The sequence below is a fragment of the Podarcis pityusensis genome, assembly GCF_964106645.2.
Source record: "Podarcis pityusensis genome assembly, chromosome: 9".
Classification (NCBI taxonomy): domain Eukaryota; kingdom Metazoa; phylum Chordata; class Lepidosauria; order Squamata; family Lacertidae; genus Podarcis; species Podarcis pityusensis.
Genome location: NC_138034.1, coordinates 72,629,402 through 72,651,846, shown reverse-complemented (window position 1 = coordinate 72,651,846; position 22,445 = coordinate 72,629,402). Strand labels below are relative to the sequence as shown.

The window sequence follows — 22,445 nt, the reverse complement described above, 5'->3', positions numbered from 1 at the left end:
AGGGAAGCTGAAACAACCGAGATATGCAGGGCTTCTCCCTCCTTATCCGTGAAAAACGAATTATTATTATTAAATTAATTTGTGTACCACCCGTCCCCTGTAGGCATAGGAGCCAACTCCTAGGGGCCGAGGTCCTTTCGCCCCCCTAAAATATTTGAGGGAGTGGGTCCCCTCAAAGTTGATAGGCATTACAAATGGTGTTTGTGCGTGATCTTTTGATCGATTATGTTGGGTGGGGTTACACGGCCCCCTCTATGGGTGTAGGCAGGATTTATGATGGAGGGGGCAGGCTTTACGGTAGGGGGTGCAGAACCTCAGTTACTTAAGTATTTTTATTGATTTCTGTTGATTTGGGGGGCATCTGCCTCCACTGCCCCCCCTTGGCTACGCCCTTGGCCCCCTCCCCAACATTTTATCCAAGTCGGCACTCTACCCGTGGCTCTTGGATCAGTTCAAGGCGACTCTGTATCCCCCTCCCCATCCCGGGGCGCAGCGTTCCTGCGCGAAGAGGCGCTGGGTCCTGCTCGACGGCTGCTGCGCGCAATTGCGCCTCCTTTTGGAAAGCGCCCCTAGGGGGCCCGAGCGCGCCAGGGGCGAGGCGCCCCAGGGTGCGGGCGCAGCGGGAGGTCGCGGGGGCCTCTCCTCCCTCCGCCTCCCGCGCCTCCTTGGGGAGAGCCTCGCCGCGGGAAGCGCGCTAGGACCGGCGCGGGAGGGAGGGAGGTGTGTCCCTCGGCGCGGCTGCTGCTGCCGCCGCTTCTGCTGCGCCTCCGCCGCCGCCGCCTCCTCCTGCTCCTCCTCGGCCGTCCCTTCCCCTTTCCACCCTCCGCAACCCGGGCCGATGCGCGGGCGCTTTCAGTTCGGGCTGCTCTGCTCCTTCCGACGGCGGCGGCGAGGCGGCAGGCGTGGCGCGCCTCGGCGATGGTGTGAAGCGCAGCCCCGGAGCGGCGGCGGCGGCGGCGATGGCAACGGCGAGGCGCGTCTTCCACCTCCAGCCATGCGGTGAGCGCCTGCTTTTGCCGGGGCGGGCGGAGGCGGAGGCAGGAAGGAGCTCGGGCAGCCGCAGCAGCCGGCGAAGGTGCCCCTCGCCCGGCGAGGTCGCGGGCCAGCTGTTGCAGCTCGCTTGCAAAGTTGCAGCTCCTCCCCGGAGCGCCTTTTGCAACTGCGCGCTCCGTCCGGTTTCTGGCGGCAAGCACTCCCAGCTCTTCATAAAAAAAGAGGGCTGACGGTTCCCCCCGCTTCCGCAACTTTGGGAAGACTTCCTCACCCCCTGAAAAGCCCACAAAACCGTCTCCCTCCAGTTTGGCTTTTGCACGGCTTGCTGTCGTGCTCTGCAAAGTTTTTGCAAACCAGCGAAAGAGCCGAGCTCGCTTTGCGCACGCAGAAGGGGAAGCAAAAGGGAAGCGGCCCTTTTTTGACAGGAGGATGGAGGGGAATTTAAACAAAAGGGAGGGCAGGTTTCGCTGCGCGTAAACAACTCCGAGCAAGAAGGCAGATGTACTGGCCCGTGTCAAGGTGTTTTTTTTTGCGGCTTGGGGAAGGGCCACATACAAAAATTAAAGGGTTTAGGGGCGCTTCTTCTTGGCCAGCCGCAACTCCCCAAAGATCTGCGGAGCGAGCAGCGAGCTCTCCTTTTTGCTCCTAGCTTAAGGGAACAAGAGGTTTGAAGCCTTTGTCAAATACTGGGTTTTCAAGCTATTGTTAGTGAAAAGGGAGTGCTGTTTTGGCAACATCCAGCGGTATTTTCTGTACTTGACTTTTTGAAGACGAAACAAAACATAATGGGCTTTAGTTGCTGCAATTGCTCTTGTTGAAATAAGGTAGTTGATGATCTTCGAGTTATTTGCAAGCGAAACAGAGGCAGTGGATGTTGTGCAATTCAGTTTGTTTTTGGTTTTTAAAGCGGTTGTCAGCACTTCCTTGAGTCTTTTGTTTTGTTTTTTTTTTGAGGTTGCTGGGTTTCCCCCCTTCTCTTCTCTTCTCTCCTCCCTCGCCTCCCTTTCCTTAGAAGCAAAGTGACTCCGGTATAATCCTGTGGGGGGAACTTCTCCAGCGTTTGGCCATTGGAGGGAACGGGGCGATTCTTATCCCTACTTTTGCAGGATGCACAAATCTCATTCATTCCCTTTTCTGGCTTTCTGGTTGCTTTGCTCCTCAGCAAAAAGAGCTGTAGGTGGCAGAGCAGTTCAGCTCATTGGGGACTCACAAATCTTGACCGCTGCAAGCATTTCCTGTAAGGTGTCCAGTCCCGGGATGTGTGTGGCTGACCAATATATGAGTTGCAAAAGGTGCCATTAACTCTGCGAAGCCCTTTCCAAACAAGTGCACCTGTTCTCTTTTTATAGCTATATTCTTTGTCTCTTGTTACTAGAATTACCTGTCCTGGGGTAGCCACAATATCGGAACCCAAGTGGACTTCTGGGATTATCCAGCTGAGTATAAAGACAAGTGTTTGTGTTGATGATGGTCAACACTAATTATCTGATAGCCTTTGATGTTTGCAGCTTCTCGTGCCTCATGTGAAACTGTCAGCTTCTCCAGATTGTTGTATTCTGCAGCTCCTAAACAAGATGAGGGTTTGAGCCAATGAGTCTCAAAGCCTTGCTGAATTAGGGATTTCCCCCGCATGTGAAGACAGGTTCTGTTGTTGTGAGTGGATGAGAACGGTAGTGGGTCCAATGGTCAAGAAGGCGGTTTTTGCACTTGCTGTAGTAGAGGGAAGTGAGGGGCAGGTGGGGCTCGTACACCTGGGAAGGAAGCCCTTCTAGGAGAAGGAAAGCTCTGGTCCTAAACCTCCGCTGTCTTGTGGGATAGCTTCAGGAGACGCAAAGGCTAAGGCAGAGCTTTCCAAACTTTTCACGTTGGTGACACACTTTTTAGACATGCATCATTTTGCGACACAGTGGGGAGCGTCTGTGTGACACACCTAGGCACTGCCGCTGACGCACTAATGTGTCTTGAGACACAGTTTGGAATGCTCTGGGCTAAAAAGTACAAAGGTGCCTTGGTTCTCGAACGGCTTAGTTGTCGAACAAATTGGCTCCTGAATGGCGCAAACCCTGAAATAAGTGTTCCGGTTTATGAATGTTTTTCGGAAGCCAAACATCTGACGTGGCTTCCACTTAGCAAGCTCCTGCAGCCAATCAGAAGGCATGCCTTGGTTTTCGAACGGTTTTGGGAGTTGAACAGACTCCCAGAACATATTAAGTTCGAGAACCAAGGTACCACTGTGAACCCTACACAAATCCAGAGTGAGGTCCCTAAGACAGTTGGATGGCGCCTTGTACTCCTCCTTCTGGCAACTGCTGCAACTAAGCTGGTACATCTTGCTCTGCTTTCCTTTGTACCACAGCAGTGAGGCCGAGGGGGGGTCTTGTCACCTGGGCAGCCCAGGACCTCCAGTCACACTCCATACATTGCAGGGGGTTGGACTATTACTATTATTTATTAACTTTGTATACCGCCCTTCATCTGAAGGGCAAGCCAGTGTGGCATAATGGTTGTTGTGTGTTGGACCTAGGATCTGGGAGACCAAGGTTCAAATCCCCACATGAAGCACACTGGGTGACGTTGGGGTGGTTGCCTTCTCTTAGCCTAATCCGCCTCGCAGGGGTGTTGTGAAGATGAAATGGGGGAGGAGGAGAACCACGTACGCCACCTTGAGCTCCTTGGAAGAAAAAGATGGTATACAGATGTAATAAATGAATAATAAATAAAAAAATTAAATGAGAATACAAAATACACAATGGCGCGAAAACATAGCAATAATCCACCTCCCATAAACACATTTTAAAAGCCATAGAATTAATCAGCTGAATAATAATAATAATAATAATAATAATAATTTATTATTTATACCCTGCTATCTGGCTGGGTTTCCCCAGCCACTCTGGGCGGCTTCCAACAGATTATTAAACGACAATAATCTATTAAACATTAAAAGCTTCCCTAAACAGGACTGCCTTCAGATGTCTTCTAAAAGTCTGGTAGTTGTTTTCCTCTTTGACATCTGGTGGGACGGCGTTCCACAGGGCGGGCGCCACTACCGAGAAGGCCCTCTGCCTGGTTCCCTGTAACTTCACTTCTTGCAATGAGGGAACCACCAGAAGGCCCTCGGCGCTGGACCTCAGTGTCCAGGCAGAACGATGGGGGTGGAGATGCTCCTTCAGGTCTACTGGGCTGAGGCCGTTTAGGGCTTTAAAGGTCAGCACCAACACTTTGAATTGTGCTCGGAAACGTACTGGCTTGGAATGCCTGGCAGAAGAGAAGCATTTGTGCTTGGCACCTTAATATATGTAATGAAGGTGCCTGGAGAGCCTTCTTGGGGAGAGCATTCCACAAACAGGGAGCCACCGCAGAAAAGGCCCGCTCTCATGTTTCCACCCTCCGGAGACTAGGTGAACCTCATGGTCTCTTCCAGCTCTACAATTCTGTGATTCTGTAAAAAAGAGGGGAGCTGGCTTCTTGAACATTTGGAGCTGTCCTTATGTTGGGGAGAGGGGGGCTTTTTCGTTCAGGGTAGCTGAGTGCTGCATACTTTCATAGAATCATAGAATCATAGAGTTGAAAGAGACCACAAGGGCCATCGAGTCCAACCCCCTGCCAAGCAGGAAACACCATCAGAGCACTCCTGACATATGGTTGTCAAGCCTCTGCTTAAAGACCTCCAAAGAAGGAGACTCCACCACACTCCTTGGCAGCAAATTCCACTGTCGAACAGCTCTTACTGTCAGGAAGTTCTTCCTAATGTTTAGGTGGAATCTTCTTTCTTGTAGTTTGGATCCATTGCTCCGTGTCCGCTTCTCTGGAGCAGCAGAAAACAACCTTTCTCCCTCCTCTATGTGACATCCTTTTATATATTTGAACATGGCTATCATATCACCCCTTAACCTCCTCTTCTCCAGGCTAAACATGCCCAGCTCCCTTAGCCGTTCCTCATAACGGCTGCCCACTCTCCACCTTAGAGCAGATTTATGCCACAAGGTGCCATAGGAAGGCACTGGACATAGTAAAAGATCCATCGCATCCTGGTCACTGTCTCTTCGAGCTCTTGCCGTCGGGACGGAGATACAGGACGATGAAGACAAGAACGAGCCGTCTTAAGAACAGCTTCTTCTCCAGAGCGATCTCGGCCCTGAATGGGAAGCCCGGACTTTGAAAGTCATCTAATCTCCCTTGCTGTATTATACTGTATTGATTAATTAGTGTTTTTATGGAGCAGTCAAGTAATTTCGTTGTCCCCGAAGGGGGCAATGACAATAAAGATATTATTATTATTATTATTATTATTATTATTATTATTAGGCACTTTAACTGGCAGTGCATCTCCAGAGTCCCTGGCTTTTGTTATTCGGCAACCCGGGACCCCTTTTCTTCTGGAGCTACACAAAGGTGATGAACCTGCAAGCCTTACGCATGTAAGGTGTCCTGTGTCCTGCCGCTTGGCTGTGTCAAACCGCGATCAAATAGGGACTGGCAGCTCCAGACCTTGGGAGCAATAGAAATTAGGAATGGAAGAGAGAGAGAAAGAGAGAACTTCTTAGTAACGAAGGAAGGAGGGGAGAACTTTGAAAGTAAGGGCTGCTATGGCAGCATGCTGGCGTCAGCTCTTAAAGAGAGGAATGGTGTAACGGGCAGAAATGCAGAGTTCTTGCAAAACCCACTTCCATGCTTCTGGAGGTGGGATGGATGGAAGGAAGGAAATGGGGATTGTGTCCTGGCCCAGTTCCCATGAAATTGTTCTCCTTGGCCATAGCACCCTGGGTATAGGGCAGTGGGTGATGCGGGTGGCGCTGTGGGTTAAACGACAGAGCCTAGGACTTGCCGATCAGAAGGTCGGTGGTTCAAATCCCCACGACGAGGTGAGCTCCCGTTGCTCGGTCCCTGCTCCTGCCAACCTAGCAGTTCAAAAGCACGTCAAAGTGCAAGTAGATAAATAGGTACCGCTCTGGCAGGAAGGTAAACGGCGTTTCCGTGCGCTGCTCTGGTTCACCAGAAGCGGCTTAGTCCTGCTGGCCACATGACCCGGAAGCTGTACGCCGGCTCCCTCGGCCAATAAAGCAAGATGAGCACCACAACCCCAGAGTTGGCCATGACTGGACCTAATGGCTAGGGGTCCCTTTACCTTTATAGGGCAGTATATAAATTTAAGTAATAATAATAATGATATTCCCAATCCGGCATTGCCGTGCTCCTTCTAGAACACTGCGAACCGGAGCTTCTCACCTTCTCCAGGTAAGCGGAAGGAGGTCCCCCAGGTATGATGCTCAAGAGATCTGGAACAAGCACAGTCTTCATTTGCACTGTCCTGGGATTATCATTTGCCTTAAAACGATTCCAAATGTTGTTTTTTGAACTGTTGTGACCGGCCCTGGGACCTTAGGGCAGAGGGCAGGCAAAATAAAACAACAACAAAGGCCGGGACATCAGGATGGGTTGGTTTGACTCCGAAATTATGATGCACGTTACGATTTAGCAAATGCATCCCACTGGTGTTGAGGGTTGAGGCTGCAGCGATGATGAGTCACAGCGGAGGTTGAAAAGTGTTGCAATTAGGGAGATCCACAATCACTAGTTGGGATGGTGGCGGCATTTGTGGTCGGCCCATTATATTGAGAGAGAAAAGGGGAGTTATCTCTTCAAAACCAATGGATAATATTTCGTCAAACGGAATGGCAGGTGGAAGCTGAGAAAGATCTAGAATGCTCTCTTGGATTTCTCCCTTGGTTTCTGATAGAAAGGTTTGGGTATGAGGCAGGGCTTTAAACGAGGACTCGGATTTGTGTTTGCACAATAAACTGTGGTTTCTTGTTGTTGTTTAGTCGTGTCCGACTCTTCGTGACCCCATGGACCAGAGCACGCCAGGCACTCCTGCCTTCCACTGCCTCCCGCAGTTTGGTCAAACTCATGCTGGTAGCTTCGAGAACACTGTCCCACCATCTCGTCCTCTGTCGTCCCCTTCTCCTTGGGCCCTCCATCTTCCCCAACATCAGGGTCTTTTCCAGGGAGTCTTCTCTCCTCATGAGGTGGCCAAAGTCTTGGAGCCTCAGCTTCAGGATCTGTCCTTCCAGTGAGCACTCAGGGCTGATTTCCTTCAGAATGGATAGGTTTGATCTTCTTGCAGTCCATGGGACTCTCAAGAGTCTCCTCCAGCACCATAATTCAAAAGCATCCATTCTTCGGCGATCGGCGAGTGGCCCACTGGTGGTATATGCTGCTCAGTTGCTCCGGCTTAGCTCTTCTCCTAGAGAGAGCAAGATGAACAAATGGGACCAGCAGCAAACCATGGTTTATGTTTAGGAGCAGCCAGCCACTACCAAGTATTTAACCATAACTGGAAGCCAAGGTTAGTTGTGGATTCTGAGTTTGTTCTTTCTGCTTGCATTAGAGGAGAAGGAATGCAAGAGTGCTTGGGCAGTGTCAGTTCTCTGCTTTTTCACAGTAAACCATGACAAGCCAGAAACCATCGCTTTTCGTAATGCATGAGTGCAGCCTTTATTTTGCAACGTTTTTGAGAGTTGGCTACCCTAGAAAAACTAAAGCTGGCAAACCGGGTGCAGTATTTCCAAGCTGCAGAGCAGCTTTGAGCAGTTTGGTCGGCTGTCTGTACCTGCACTCGAGAGGAGTTTTAATTGTTGGGCACCAACAATCCCTCTGGGAGTGTTCTGGTCTCTTGAAGGCCAAGCAAATTGCCTAGATCCGTGGTACAAAATGAATAAATCTCATACCTGTCCACGCTTCAGGGAATATATTTTCAAACACGCACAGGACGTACTGTTCTGTGCTGATGGAGAGCTGTAAATATCCAGTTTTACATGAGCAGTCATCACTTCCTAAAGTGAAGCCTCTTGCTTGTAGGCGTCACTCCAAAATCACAGCGCGTAGGATACATTAAGCAGCTCATATGGATGGCGTTTGGTTGGCAGTGGGGCTGTAAGGCCTTGACCTTTCTCTTCTCCTCCCTCCTCCCTTGTAGCACTTGCAATAATGTACAGGAATGATAATTTGGGGAAGGGCCATAGCTCAGTCATAGAATCGTAGAATTGTAAGGGACCCTGAGAGTCATCTCGGCCAACCCCCTGCAATGCAGGAATCTCAACACACAGTTGGTCTCCCATCCAATTTGAAAGCATACCGGACCCTGCTTAGCTTTGCAAACGTGCCAGCAGACTATCCTGAGCTTAGATATTCCAATTGTCACACTCAGGCCTCATCTGTGCTGCACATTTAAAGCTGTATCATACCACTTTAAGTAGTACTGGCTTCCCCCAGAGAATCCTGGGAGGTGTAGTTTGTTACGGGTGCGGAGAGTTGTTAGCAAACCCATTTTCCCTTTGCAGAGCCACACTTCCCAGAGAAGAGGGATTGATTGTCAAACGAAGGTCAACGGTTCGAATCCCCGCAATGGGGTGAGCTCCCGTTGCTCGGTCTCTGTTCCTGCCAACCTAGCAGTTCGAAAGCACGTCAAAGTGCAAGTAGATAAATAGGTACCTTTCTGGCGGGAAGGTAAACGCCATTTCCGTGCGCTGCTCTGGTTTTTCCAGAAGCGGCTTAGTCATGCTAGCCACATGACCCGGAAGCTGTACGCCGGCTCCCTCGGCCAGTAAAGCGAGATGAGTGCGCAACCCCAGAGTCGGCCACAACTGGACCTAACGGTCAGGGGTCCCTTTACCTTACCTAACATCGCTCAGCACCCTGAAAAAATTACAGTTCCCAGGATTTGGGGGGGCGCCTCTCCTGGTATGCCCCACGGAGGACCTTAAGGTCCACAAATGACAACATTTTGGAGGTCCCAAGTCGCAAGGTGGTTAGATTGGTCTCAACTAGGGCCAGGGCCTTTTCAGTACTTGCCCCGACTTGGTGGAACGCTCTGTCCCAAGAGACCAGGGCCCTGTGGGACTTGACATCTTTCCGCAGGGCCTGCAAGACAGAGCTGTTCCACCTGGCCTTTGGTTTGGACTCAGTCTGACCCTTATGTTTCCCTCCCCTTATGGTTTTGATCTGTGGGCTACTATTAAAATGAGGCTGCTTTTTAAATTGTATTTTAACCTGTATTTTAAATTGGTTTTTTTTCTTCCCCCTATTATGTTTTTATTGTTATTTTACTAGTGTTAGCCGCCCTGAGCCCGGCTCTGGCCGGGGAGGGCGGGGTATAAATAAAATTTATTGTTATTATTATTATGACTGTTAAAAGTGTGTGTGTGTGTGTGTGTGTGTGTGCTTTCAATGTATATTGCAGATGCAACCTCAGCGAAAGGCAGTTTCCTGTCTTCCTAAGTGAATGGTTATTCATCTTTTGCAAAACATGTCTTCTTTCTGAAGGTTCTGTTCTGCTTTTATCTGTGCCCTTTCCTTCAGCGCAAACCTGCCTGGAATATGATTCTTGTTACAGATTGTCACGTACTTATAAGGAAGGGATGCATTTGTCCACACAAACACACACAAATCTACCTGTAGGGGAGTCTGGCAAATCTTTGCTTCATTTCTGCCCCTCACTCCTGACAAGATTGGGCATGCCACATTTCCTCTTGTTTTTTTTGGTGCTTTTGTTTGTGGCGATCATATTTGTGGATTGGTAGTTGTCAATAATTAAAAAATGCATTGCCTTGGACTTTCTGGGCGGCCAGATTTAACGGATATGTGGGCCTTTAAGATGCCATTAGAGCCTATCTCCTCTTCTGAAGCCATCTATGGCTTTGCAAGGAATGACAGAAATAAACTCCTAGAGCCCAGGCAAACTGCTTGATGTATGATCTTATGCAAGGTTCCCGCAAGGTTCCCAACTGACACTTCGTTTGAGGACAGTTTGCATAATTAACTGTTGGGTAACATGCCTGACCCCCATCGCATGCCAGTAAACACATTATCCGACTTGTGTTTTGATTTTGTGTCTCTCACCGCCCCAAAAAACCCAGCACAAGATCCTTGCATATTTTTGCATATTGCAGAACGTTTCATTCTTCATTCTTGTCACTTGCAAAAATGATGTGTGAGGCTGTTCCTTACATCCATATGCCTGGAGGGCAAGGGATCTGCGGCTTCGGATGTTTCTGTGCCACAGGGACAGATCTGTACTTGCCTGGTTTCTTTTCCTGGTTTCCGTTCAAAATTGCAAAACAAAAGTTGCAAATGCTTGAAATCTCCCTGTTGGGCTGTCCAATAAGTCCAATAAGTTTGAGCGGCGTTAGCGCTGGCTATAATATACGGCAAATGGCAATTTTCAAAACAAGCGTCCTTGTCATCCCAGGAACACCTTTTTTCTTTAAGAGGGCAATTTCCTTATAAGGGATTTGGTTGCAGAGGGGGAAGCAACAACAGCCCGAGTTGTTGTTTTGCTGTTGTCTGAAATAACACATCATTCCAGAGACGTTTTCCGCCCTTTAATTAGATGGATCACAAAGGCGTGGCCCAAACATAATTTGGCTGCTTATTACACAAGCAAGGGGGGATGAATGTCTGGTTAGCTAACTTGACCTTTTTCAGAGCTTCAGTTTTCCATCTGTGAAATGGGAACAATTGGCTCCCAAATACAAGTTGCAAGAGAGTGGTGGCCTTCTGTTAGCTGGAGATTCTTGCATACAGTGCAAGAACAGCTGTGAGTCCTGCATTTTTTTGGGGGGGGGGTGGCGGTCTTGACTGGATAACCCTTTGAGTCTCTTCCATCTCTACAATTCTGTGATTCCACAAATGCCTCGACTGACAATATGAGGAAGTGCCTTAGTTTCAGATCCTGATCACTTTCGTTTCTGCAGAAGAAACTGGTGTATCTCTATCTTAGCCTTTTCTGACTTCGTACCAGCATTAGAAACTCAGATATATAAGCTAAATGCCAATTGGCAGCTTAAACGTTGTTGTTTAATCGTTTAGTTGTGTCCGACTCTTTGTGACCCCATAGACCAGAGCACTCCAGGCACTCCTGTCTTCCACTGCCTCCCACAGTTTGGTCAAACTCATGCTGGTAGCTTCGAGAACACTGTCCCACCATCTCGTCCTCCGTCATCCCCTTCTTCTGACCTCAATCTTTCCCAACATCAGGGTCTTTTCCAGGGAGTCTTCTCATGAGGTGGCCAAAGTATTGGAGCCTCAGCTTCAGGATCTGTCCTTCCAGTGAGCAGTCAGGGCTGATCTCCTTCAGAATGGATAGGTTGGATCTTCTTGCAGTCCATGGGACTCTCAAGAGTCTCCTTCAGCACCAACCTTAAACCTAGGTTGCCACAATGGAATGTTTAGGCGCCATTTCCCCCGCAATTGAATTTATTATTTTTATTATTACTCATTTCATTTCTATACTGCTTTCTATTTTAAAGGAAAAAATCTCAATGCGGTTTGCAAGACATTCAAACGTCAAATAAAACAATCCAGAATGAAACAAATTTACAAAGAAAAGATTTCAGGACCTTCTCCAACTGACATTTTGCTTTCCCCATATTTTATCTACCTACTTAATTTATATAGCTGCCCCATAGCAGAAGTACTCTAGGAAGCCAGTGTGGTTTAGTGGTTAGAGAGTCGGACTAGGACCTGGGAGATCAGGGTTCAAATCCTCAGTCATAAAGCTTACTGGGTGACCTTGGACCAGTCACAGCCTTCTAATCTACATCACAGGGTCATTGTAGGGATTAACTACAACGTGAACCATATACTCCGTGGAGAAAAAGGTGGGATGTACATTCAGTAGGTAAGCTCTTTTGCTGACCTGCTTAAGAAAGCCAGAGGGGCCAGCCAGATGGAGATGTCATTCAGTAATCTGGCACCCAGAGGTCTCCATATGGTCTCAGTTGGACCTGCATTTTGCAAAACACGCCTGGGGAGTTCCTAGCTTGGTGGCTCCTTGCAGATTTTCATTTGTTTGTTTTGAAATCATTTTTATTTGATTTTCGAATACAAAATTATAAAAAATTCAAATACATATCCATATACAGAGATTCCTCCGAACCCTTTTTAGATTAATTTTTATTAATTCTCAATTATATAATATTTAAACACATCATCATTATCCATTTTACTTCTTTAGCTCTTAAGAGCCTGTCAACTCCCCTCCTTTCCGCCTCATGGTTTTCAAAGTTAACCTTTATCTCATAGCATTTATACGTTTTCCAGTTTACATTTCACTCCTTCAAAATGTCACAATTTTTAAATAAATATAAAAAGGGAAGAACAGTTGTCATTACAAGTCTTTTTATGACCCTGCTAGTGTTGTTAATTGCTTGCAATAGTCCTTCAGATATTGTATAAATTTACTCCAATCTTTTTGGAATGCTTGGTCACGCTGGTTTCGGATTTTCCCCGTCAGCTTCGCCAATTCTGCAAAGTCCATCATCTTCGTCTGCCACTTTTCTTTCGTTGGGACTTCTTGTTGATTCCATTTTTGGGCTAAAATAATTCTTGCTGCAGTTGTTGCATACATAAACAGTTTTCTTTATCTCCTTTTGGTATCTCTTCCCCCACTATACCCATTAAAATGCTTCTGGCTTTTTAACAAAAGTATTTTTATAGGTTTTCTTTAACTCAGATTCCTCCAAATCTCAGGACTTCCCCTGGAGTCCCATTTTAAACATTTAAAACCGCATCTTCTTCCAGACTCTTAACTATTATATTATAGCCCATCAGCTTGGTTTGCCATTGTCTCTGGTAGGAAGCACCTTGCAGATATATATATATTTTAAAAAATAATTTTATTGAAAATTTAAACAAAACATATTATCCAAAAACATATCATCCTTAATTCCCCCCATTTTTCCTCCCCCCCCCACAATCCCCCCCCCCGACTTCCCTCAGTTCCAGTCTTTGGTTTCTCTGTAAATTCTGTTCTCTGCATGTTACAAAGTTGTATAGATCCTTAAATTATATGACTTCTTATTATCAATAAAAAGTTTGTGAATGTTTATTCAAAACCTGCCAAGGAGTCCAATTCACTTTGTTTCGTCTTCAAATGTTTTGTAAAGGGTTCCCACTCATCTTTAAAATCACAGTTATCCTTGTCCCGTAGCTTATGTGTCAGTTTTGCCAGTTCTGCATAGTCCATCAGTTTTTCTTGCCATGCCTCTTTAGTTGGAGTTTCTTCAGTCTTCCATCCTTGTGCTATTAGGACTCTCGCGGCCGTTGTCGCATACATGAAGATGTTTTTCAGCTTTTTTGGCAGGTCTTTCCCTACAATCCCTAACAAAAATGCTTCAGGTTTTTAAACAAATGTTAGATGGAACATTTTCTTCAATTCATTATATATCATTTCCCAATTTTTTAAAATTACATTACAGTCCCACCACATATGATAAAACGTCCCCTCCTTTTCCCCTACACTTCCAACATATATTTGAACTAGTTTTATACATTTTCCCTAACTGCACTGGTGTCGCATACCATCTGTACATCATCTTCATGTAGTTCTCCTTCAACAGGGAACAGTCTGTGAATTTTAAATTCCATTTCCGTTTTCCATAATTTTCCCCAATCTCCCATCATAATGTTGTGACACCTTGCAGATATTTTGCGCTCCAAGCCAGCGTGGCTGTTGTGCCTGAGGCTGCTGGAAACTGTAGCCCAAAACATTTCGGCAGGAGGGAAAGGCAATGTTCTTTGTCAAGGTGGGCAGTGCGCGGCATGTTGTGGCATTCCCTCGTCGGCTGTTCCTGCTGCGCTTGGAACAGGAAGGTCTGGATTTCTGCCTGTGGCTAAGTGCCGTCCAGGATGGAACCATTTTCTTTTCTTTGGGAGGGACTGGGAGCATCTGAGAAGTGGTATGTGCCAATTGCCTCAAGGGTTCGTCGCGGGCACCACGTAAACAGACAGACGCTCCCCGTGAGCATTGCAGGGAGACTGAGTTGTCAGAACAAGGATGCTCAGAAGTTGTGAGGCACTTTCTGTTTCATAACTGGGATATTGCAAAGTAAGGAATGTTGTCTAACTGGGCACGGGCTGCCCCAAAGTGGACCGCGAGGCCCACGAGCGAATTGTGGGGGCCCTGTGTGCGAGTTGTCGAGCCGGATGTTGCCAGTCTGGGTGTCTTCAGCTCCTCACCTGTTGAGGGTGCTTTGAGAAGACATCTGAAGGCAGCCCTGTTTAGGGAAGCTTTTAATGTTTGATGCATTACAGTCATACCTTGGGTTGAATATGCTTCAGGTTGAGCATTTTCAAGTTACGCTCCGTGGCAACCCGGAAGTAACGGAGCGCGTTAATTCCGGGTTTCGCCGCTGGCGCATGCACAGATGCTTAAAATGACGTCACGCGCATGCGCGGAAGTGGCAAAACGCGACCCGCGCATGCGCAGACACGCAGTCACGTCTTATGTTCTATTCAGGATGCGAACAGGGCTCCAAAACGGATACCTTTCGCATTTCGAGGTACCACTGTACTGTATTTTAATATTTTGTTGGAAGCCGCCCAGTGTGGCTGGGGAAGCCCAGCCAGATGGGCGGGGTATAAATAATAAATTATTATTATTATTATTATTATTATTATTATTATTATTGAGAAGACACATTGCAAGTGCAAGAGGAAAGGGGTTTTCTCTTCCAGATCATGGGTTTGAACCACAAAACGACATGCTTATATCAGTTGCCGCCCTGTTTAAAAATGGTCAGAAGCGTCTTCTTAAACTTATGCCCCCCCCCCCCTCTGATGTTCCTGGGCTGGCAGCTTCCAGCATCCCTGAAACTTTGGCCGATGGGACTTGGCGTCTAACAACATCTGGAGAGCCATGTGTTTTCTACCCCAGCTCTAGAACATCTGCAGGGCATTACAGTGGTACCTCAGGTTAAGTACTTAATTCGTTCCGGAGGTCCGTTCTTAACCTGAAACTGTTCTTAACCTGAAGCACCACTTTAGCTAATGGGGCCTCCTGCTGCCGCCGCACTGCCGGAGCACAATTTCTGTTCTCCTCCTGAAGCAAAGTTCTTAACCTGAGGTAATATTTCTGGGTTAGCAGAGTCTGTAACCTGAAGCGTATGTAACCTGAAGCGTATGTGAAATATACTCAGAGTCGCAAAGTGATTTCATGCTCTTTATTCAGCTCATAGTGGTGAGGAGGAATGAATAAATGTCCCCTCACAGTATCTGCTTTATATACATTATTTACACAATGGGCTGCACATGATTGGCTAATTCTGGAATTCTACTGTAAGCCAATCAGGTTGTGGATTCACTTCTATCTGGAGCAGGATTGGGTGGTTCCTGCCAACCAATCATACTGCTGCATTGTTCTAGGACCAATCAGACTGCTGCATTCTGAATCCTATTGTTCTAGGACCAATCAGACTGCTGCCTTTTGGATCCTATTGTTCTAGGACCAATCAGACTGCTACAGTTTGGATCCTATTCAACTCAGTACATAACACCCCTCCCCTCTAAGTTCCAGTCCTGCCCGGGAGGTCGCATTCATAGTCCTCAAGGTATGCCAGCGGCCTACGTGTGCGTTGTGGCCTGGGGTGTTCCCTGGTCCGGGCTCCGGGTTCTGGCTCGTGTTCCAAGGATGCTGGCTGTGATGCGGCTGTTTGGTCTGGTGCAACCGGCTCGCTCAGTCGTGGTTCTGGTTCCGGTGTCCTTTCGGCCTCACGGGTCCTCTCTGTATTTACTGATTCTGCCTCTCCTGCTGGCCCCTCCTGCTCTATGGGCCTCACTGCCCCGCTGTTCCCTTGGGACTCCTCTGACCTGTCCTCCTCCTGGTTTTCTCCCGGGAATCGTCGCCGTATCTGGTCGCAGTGGCGGCGCCAGCATTGCCCCCCATCCGTTAGCACCTCGTACGACACGGGGCCAGTGACCCTGGTGATTGTGGCGGGTACCCATGCTGGGCCTGCCCCAAAATTCTTTGCGTACACTGGGTCCTGGGCCTCGAAGGTCCGGGGGTTCCTGCCTTCCCCCACCACTACCTCATCCTGAGCTCTATCGGTCCAATCTGATTGCAAGGCGCCGACCCATTAGTAGTTCAGCGGGGCTCCGGCCAGTCGTTGAGCTGGGGGTGCTGTGCTGTGCTAGAAGGAATGTGGCAAGGCGGTACTCCCAGTCCCCTTGCGTCATGCGGCGAAGGGTGTCCTTGGTGGTCCGCACCATGCGTTCTGCTTGGCCATTGGTGGCAGGGTGGAACGGCGCCGAACGGATGTGGCGGATGGCGTTCTGCGCTGTGAAGGTTTGGAATTCTCCTGACGTAAATGCAGTCCCGTTGTCTGAGACGAGAGTGTCAGGGAGCCCGTGGGTTGCAAACAGCCTGCGTAGTACCCGGATGGCTGCGGACGTGGAAGTGGACGGTACCAGTGCGACTTCCAGCCATTTGGTGTAGGAGTCCACCACTATGAAGAATGTTTTCCCCTGAAAGGGGCCAGCGAAATCCACATGCAGGCGTGACCATGGTGCTCGGGCGGACTCCCAGGACTGGACTGGGGCCCTTGGGGGATCTGGGCGGGATTCTTGGCAGGCCTGGCAGTGTTTGACCCAGGCCTCTATCTCTCCATCGATCCCCGGCCACCACACATAACTCCTGGCAAGGGCCTTCATTCTTACTACCCCTGGATGTGTCTCGTGTAGGGCTGTGAGGACCCTTTTGCAGAGGGGCTGGGGAACAACGACTCTGCTTCCCCATAACAGGCACCCCTTGTGGGCCGACAGTTCATGTTTGCGGGTTGTGTAGCCGGCGAATTCTGGCCCGGGGCTGCTGCTGGGCCATCCCCTCCACACCCAGTCCAGGACCCGGGAGATGACCCTATCTTTCTTGGAATGGTGTGCAACTTCTTGTGCCTGAATGGGGCGGTCGGGAAGCAGCTCCAGGCTCATAACCTCTTGTGCAGGTGCTGGGTCAGGGCCTGTTTCCGGTAGTGGTAGCCTGCTGAGGGCGTCCGCATGGCCCATCGCCTTCCCAGGTCGGTGAATCAGTGCATACTGGTAGCTGGCAAGGAAAATTGACCACCTGAGGACGCGAGGAGACAGCACTTGGGGGGTCTGCTTTTCGGGGGCAAACAAGCCAAGCAACGGCTTGTGGTCAGTCACCACGGTGAAGGGCCGCCCGTACAAGAAATCATGGAATTTTTTTACTCCCTTTACGATTGCCAGACCCTCCTTGTCGATTTGCGAGTAGTTCCGCTCGGTTGTGTTGAGTGTCTGGGAAAAGTACGCCACCGGTACCTCTCTTCCATCCGGGAGTTGGTGCCCCAGGACAGCTCCAATGCCATAGGGTGAGGCGTCGCATGCTAGCACCACCGGCAGCCTCTCGTCGAAGTGTGCCAAGACCGAGTTTGAGACAAGCAAGTCCTTGACTGCCTGGAATGCGGCCTCCTGGCGCTGGCCCCACACCCAAGGGGCCCGCTTGTCCAGGAGTCTGTGTAGGGGCTCCGCTACCGCCGCCTTGTGGGGAAGGAAGGAATGGTAAAAGTTCAATAGTCCCAAGAAGGCCTGAAGTTCAGTCTTGCTCTTGGGCGCTGGGGCATCACAAATGGCCCGTACCTTGTCCCCAGTCGGGTGGACCCCTTCTGCGTCCACCATAAATCCCAGAAAGTCCACCTGAGGCACTCCTAGTAGACATTTTTCCCGCTTCACCTTGAGACCCGCCGTCTGGAAACGGTGCAGAACGGTGCGGAGGCGGTCCTCAAACTCCTCTGGTGTGGGGCCGGCAATCAACACATCATCGAAGAAGGGGGTGACGCCAGGAATCCCTTTAAGGAGAGAGTCCATTATATTCTGGAATATGCCTGGTGCCACGCTGACACCGAATTGCAGCCGCTTTACCCTGAACGCTCCTCTGTGCGTCACAATCGTCTGTGCCTCTGCTGTGGCCTCATCTACTGGCAGCTGTTGATATGCTTGGGCCAAGTCCAGCTTGCCAAAAATTTTCGACCCAGCCAGGGTGGCAAGGACATGGCTGACCACTGGCACTGGGTATGCGTGGGCCGTGAGGGCCTTGTTTATGGTACATTTGTAGTCTGCGCAGATGCGGACCGAACCATTAGGCTTGACGGGTGTGACGATTGGGGTTTCCCAGGGAGCATTAGGCACCGGCTCCAGCACTCCTTGCTCTACGAGTCGGTCCAATTCCTCGTCTATACGGGGTTTCAAGGCGAACGGGACCCGGCGGGCCTTGAGCCTGACCGGTCGTACTGCGGGGTCAAGCTGTAGCGCAATGGGGGGGCCCGTATACTGTCCCAATTTCCCATCGAAAACCCCTGGAAATTCCTTGCATATGGCGTCCACGTCCACTTGTAAGCTAGTGTGGTTCACCCCGGTGACAGCTAGCCCCAGTGGTCCAAACCATGCCAATCCCAGTAAGCTAATGTAGGGGCCCTTGACCACAAGCAAGTCCAGTTGCCGCGTCCGCCCTCGGTATTGCACCCTGAAGGTCCCCACCCCCATTGTGGGGACCTTACGTTTCTGGAAGTCCCGGAGGGTGAATGGGGCCGGCCTGAGTTTGGGACCCCCAGTGGGACACAGTTTCCTTAAGGTCCTTGCCGAGATTATGGATAGAGTTGAACCCGTGTCAAGCTCCATGCGGCATGGGGCCCCCTCTATCTGTACCTCTACATAAATTTTCTCTACGTTGGGGTGGGGCAACTGGTATACCTGGAAGTCCGTGAGCTCCGTCGAGTTGCCTTGGTGCGTTGGGCCCCGGGACCTGGGGCTCTTGGATTGGTCATCTGATGCCTGGTGTCGGGTGGGCCGAGCCCGACACACCCGGGCGATGTGTCCCGATTTTCTGCACTGCCTGCACTCTGCGTTGCGGAAACGGCAGGTCCTCCTCTCGTGACTCTCCCCGCAGCTTGCGCAGTTCCCTCCTTCTCGTCGAGGCAGCTGTGGTCTGTGCGCTGCTTGAGTGCGCTGCTGTACTCGGTGCACCTCCTCCCTGTCGGATCCTGAGTCGTCGGTGAGGTCTTCATGGTGGACCCTCGGTTGGGATGGCAGGCTCGGCCGTGCCTCTTGGGTCGACCTCTCGGCAGCTTCTGTTGCCAGGGCCTCCTCCAGAGCGACCTGGAACGTTAGGTCCTTCTTAGCGTAGAGGCGCCGTTGCAGCTTCTCATCCTTCAGGCCACCGACGAGGCGGTCACGAAGCATGTTCTCCAGCTCTGAGAAGTTGCAGAACCGGGCGGCTTGGCGGAGAGAGGTCACAAACCCAGTTATGGTTTCCCCAGGGGCTTGCCGCTTTGCGTAGAAGGCATTTCGACGAGCTACCACTGAGGGCTGCGGCGAAAAGTGCCCCTTCAGCTGTTCCATTATTGTTTTGTATGGAACAGTAGCGACGTCTTCAGGCGCAAGGAGAGCCCGGGCGATTTCAAACGTCTCCTCTCCGCAGACGCTGAAGAATATCGCCCTCTTCTTGGCGTCTTCTTCGTCGGTGACCCCTTTGGCTTCTAGGAGGAAGGTGAAACGGGAGGCGTACGCTTCCCAGTCTCCAGATGCTGGGTTGAATGGCGAGAAGCTGCTGTTGGCTGCCATTCTGAGTTCCTTGTGCCCCGGAGCTGAAGCCTGGATACACGGTGCGAGGCAGCGGTGCGGCAGTTGGCGGTGCTGCGGTGCTGTGTGTGGCAGTCAGCTCAGCGGGATCCCACCTTCGTCGCCAGTGAAATATACTCAGAGTCGCAAAGTGATTTCATGCTCTTTATTCAGCTCATAGTGGTGAGGAGGAATGAATAAATGTCCCCTCACAGTATCTGCTTTATATACATTATTTACACAATGGGCTGCACATGATTGGCTAATTCTGGAATTCTACTGTAAGCCAATCAGGTTGTGGATTCACTTCTATCTGGAGCAGGATTGGGTGGTTCCTGCCAACCAATCATACTGCTGCATTGTTCTAGGACCAATCAGACTGCTGCATTCTGAATCCTATTGTTCTAGGACCAATCAGACTGCTGCCTTTTGGATCCTATTGTTCTAGGACCAATCAGACTGCTACAGTTTGGATCCTATTCAACTCAGTACATAACAGTATGTAACCTGAGGTACCACTGTATTGCTTCAGCCGACTTTCAGTGGGCAGGATATTTGGTGGGAAAAGGGGGGGGGCGCAGGGTATGTGGGTTTAAAACATACATTACTGTAGTAGGGTTTTATGTGGGATGCTTTTGGAAAATTAGAGTGCAAAGCTTTTAATAAATGGATGCAAGGAGCCTACAAAATCAAGGTGTCGTAATTTAAGTGGAAGCTCCAGAACTGGTAGGGCACAAGGCTTGTGCTTTTAGAAGCTGATGTGTCTATAAAGGGAGAGATTGAAATTTAAAGGTGGTTTCAGCCGAGTATCTTATTTATGAGCCTTTTCCTCTCCTGAAGACATCCCGCAAGGCTCACGTGTTACTCAAAGTTGGCCCATTGAAATTAATGCGCCTAGCCTAATTATGGTCATTGATTATGATCTACTCTGAGTAAAAGCTAGTTGACTGCCACCCATGGTTCTGAAGTACCATGGCTGGTCCTGCAGAAATTCCAGCTCGCATACAGAAAGTGGGGAAGTTATCCAAAGACTAAGAGAATAAGTTTTAAAGATTGAAATCGTATTGTATTTGCTTATTTCCTATAATACTGACATTTGATATTCCTATAATATTTCAATATGAAACTTTGAAATCCTGCATCACAGTTTGCAGCAAACCATGGTTTCCTGTTGTGTCCAAACCCAGTCAGCCAAAGTTTGCCTCCAAACCGTGGACAGCATCTAGCTAAACAGTTCTGCTAGTGTGAGGACTTAGAGCTGTGGAATTTCCCTATCCTATCCTCCGCCTTCATGCCCCCTAAATTTGTTTTGGGTTTCCCCCCAAACCCTTTGGAGGGGATTTAGAGGAGGGAGACATAGGGAAAGTAGAGGGCAGAAATGTTCCATTGCCTGTCTGGAAGTCCTTGTGCTCGTAGAATCAGCTTTGTTTTCAATCCCGGATTGCCAGATTCGGGATGGAATGGCAAACTGGTTTGTCACATACTAAGGTTATGCCAAATCCCTGTGTCTAATTGAAGGAAGGCATGCATAACCTCAGCTTGTGCCTGCTTGCTCTCCCCCAAGTTATGTCTTAACAGCCTTTTCGTGTGTTGAGATGACACGGCGTCATGGTGTTCCTACACAATCGGATTTCTTGTCTAAAGCACTCTGTCTGCGACAAAAATGTGTAGCTTTGGGGACAAAACATTTCTTCTTTTTCAAGTCCGTGCCTTGGTGCATTTTCCCGTTGCGTCCCCAGTGCCATCTGCCTAAGCCAGTCCCTTCACACTTTCTGCAGAAGAATTTCCCAAATCACCATTAGGCTTAAGGTCATCCTAAGCTAGGGATCCATGATCACTGCAGATGGTGACAGCAGTCACGAAATTAAAAGACGCCTGCTTCTTGGGAGAAAAGCCGTGACAAGACTAGACAGCATCTTAAAAAGCAGAGACATCACCTTGCCAACAAAGCTATGGTTTTCCCAGTAGTGATGTATGGAAGTGAGAGCTGGACCATAAAGAAGGCTGATCGCCGAAGAATGGATGCTTTTGAATTATGGTGCTGGAGGAGACTCTTGAGAGTCCCATGGACTGCAAGAAGAGCAAACCACTCCATTCTTAAGGAAATTAGCCCTGAGTGCTCACTGGAAGGACAGATCCTGAAGCTGAAGCTCCAAGACTTTGGCCACCTCATGAGAAGAGAAGACTCCCTGGAAAAGACCCTGATGTTGGGAAAGATGGAGGGCGCAAGGAGAAGGGGACGTCAGAGGACGAGATGGTTGGACAGTGTTCTCAAAGCTACTAACATGAGTTTGACCAAACTGCAGGAGGCAGTGGAAGACAGGAGTGCCTGGCGTGCTCTGGTCCATGGGGTCACGAAGAGTTGGACACGACTAAACAACAACAACAAAGCTAGGGATGGGGAACCTGCCACTCTCCAGATGTTGCTGTACTCCATCTCCTACCAGCCCCTGCCTGGCATAGCCAATGGTCAGGGATGATGGGAATTGGGGTCCGACAATATCCCGAGCACAATAGGGGACTGGGTTTAGGTAGTGGATCTGGCCTTACCTCCCCAACCCTCTGCAGGTTGGGTTTGACAGATGGGCCCGCTGTCAACGATGTCGTGAGCTCACACCCTGTGCTTTGCAAGCCCTAACAATCAGCTAATAAGGTGCCTGCAAAGCTCCTGCTTTCTTTACCTGCTCCACACCTGATGTCGCATATAAAAAGTAGTATGGCTGGTGGACTTGGCTTGACCAGATTTTTTGGGGGGTGGGGCAAGAGAGGCCTGATTTGGCCCTCAGACCAGAGGTTCCCCACCACCCATCTAAAGGCCATCCAACACGTCCTCAGCGCTGCACAACAAAGAAGAAATTAAGTCCCTGCCGAAATGGGGTATCATCCTTGAGCTGTCACTCAGGCTGTGTCGCAGGAGGCTGCCGGCAGTAAATAACACTGATCACAGTTGCAGTTTTCATTAGCAAAAACACAGTCTTTTCAGACTTGGCTGAGTGAGCACAGTAAGTTGTCTCGGGTAGGTCTTTCTTCCATGAAGCAGTTTC

General features: G+C 49.4%; 1 protein-coding gene across 5 annotated transcripts in view; it reads left to right on the top strand.

Annotated features, from left to right (window-relative positions):
- The window catches only part of SLC4A11 (solute carrier family 4 member 11), a 257,806-nt gene that overhangs the window by 83,088 nt on the left and 152,273 nt on the right, over positions 1-22,445 (top strand). Inside the window, exon 1 of one of the 5 annotated variants that reach the window (XM_081020747.1) lies at positions 708-999. The exons of the other annotated variants lie outside the window; for them this stretch is intronic. Coding sequence (XP_080876873.1) covers positions 960-999 — 40 coding nt within the window. The 5' untranslated portion in view covers positions 708-959. Of the gene's footprint in view, positions 1-707; positions 1,000-22,445 lie in introns of those variants that run through there. 5 annotated transcript variants of the gene reach the window in all.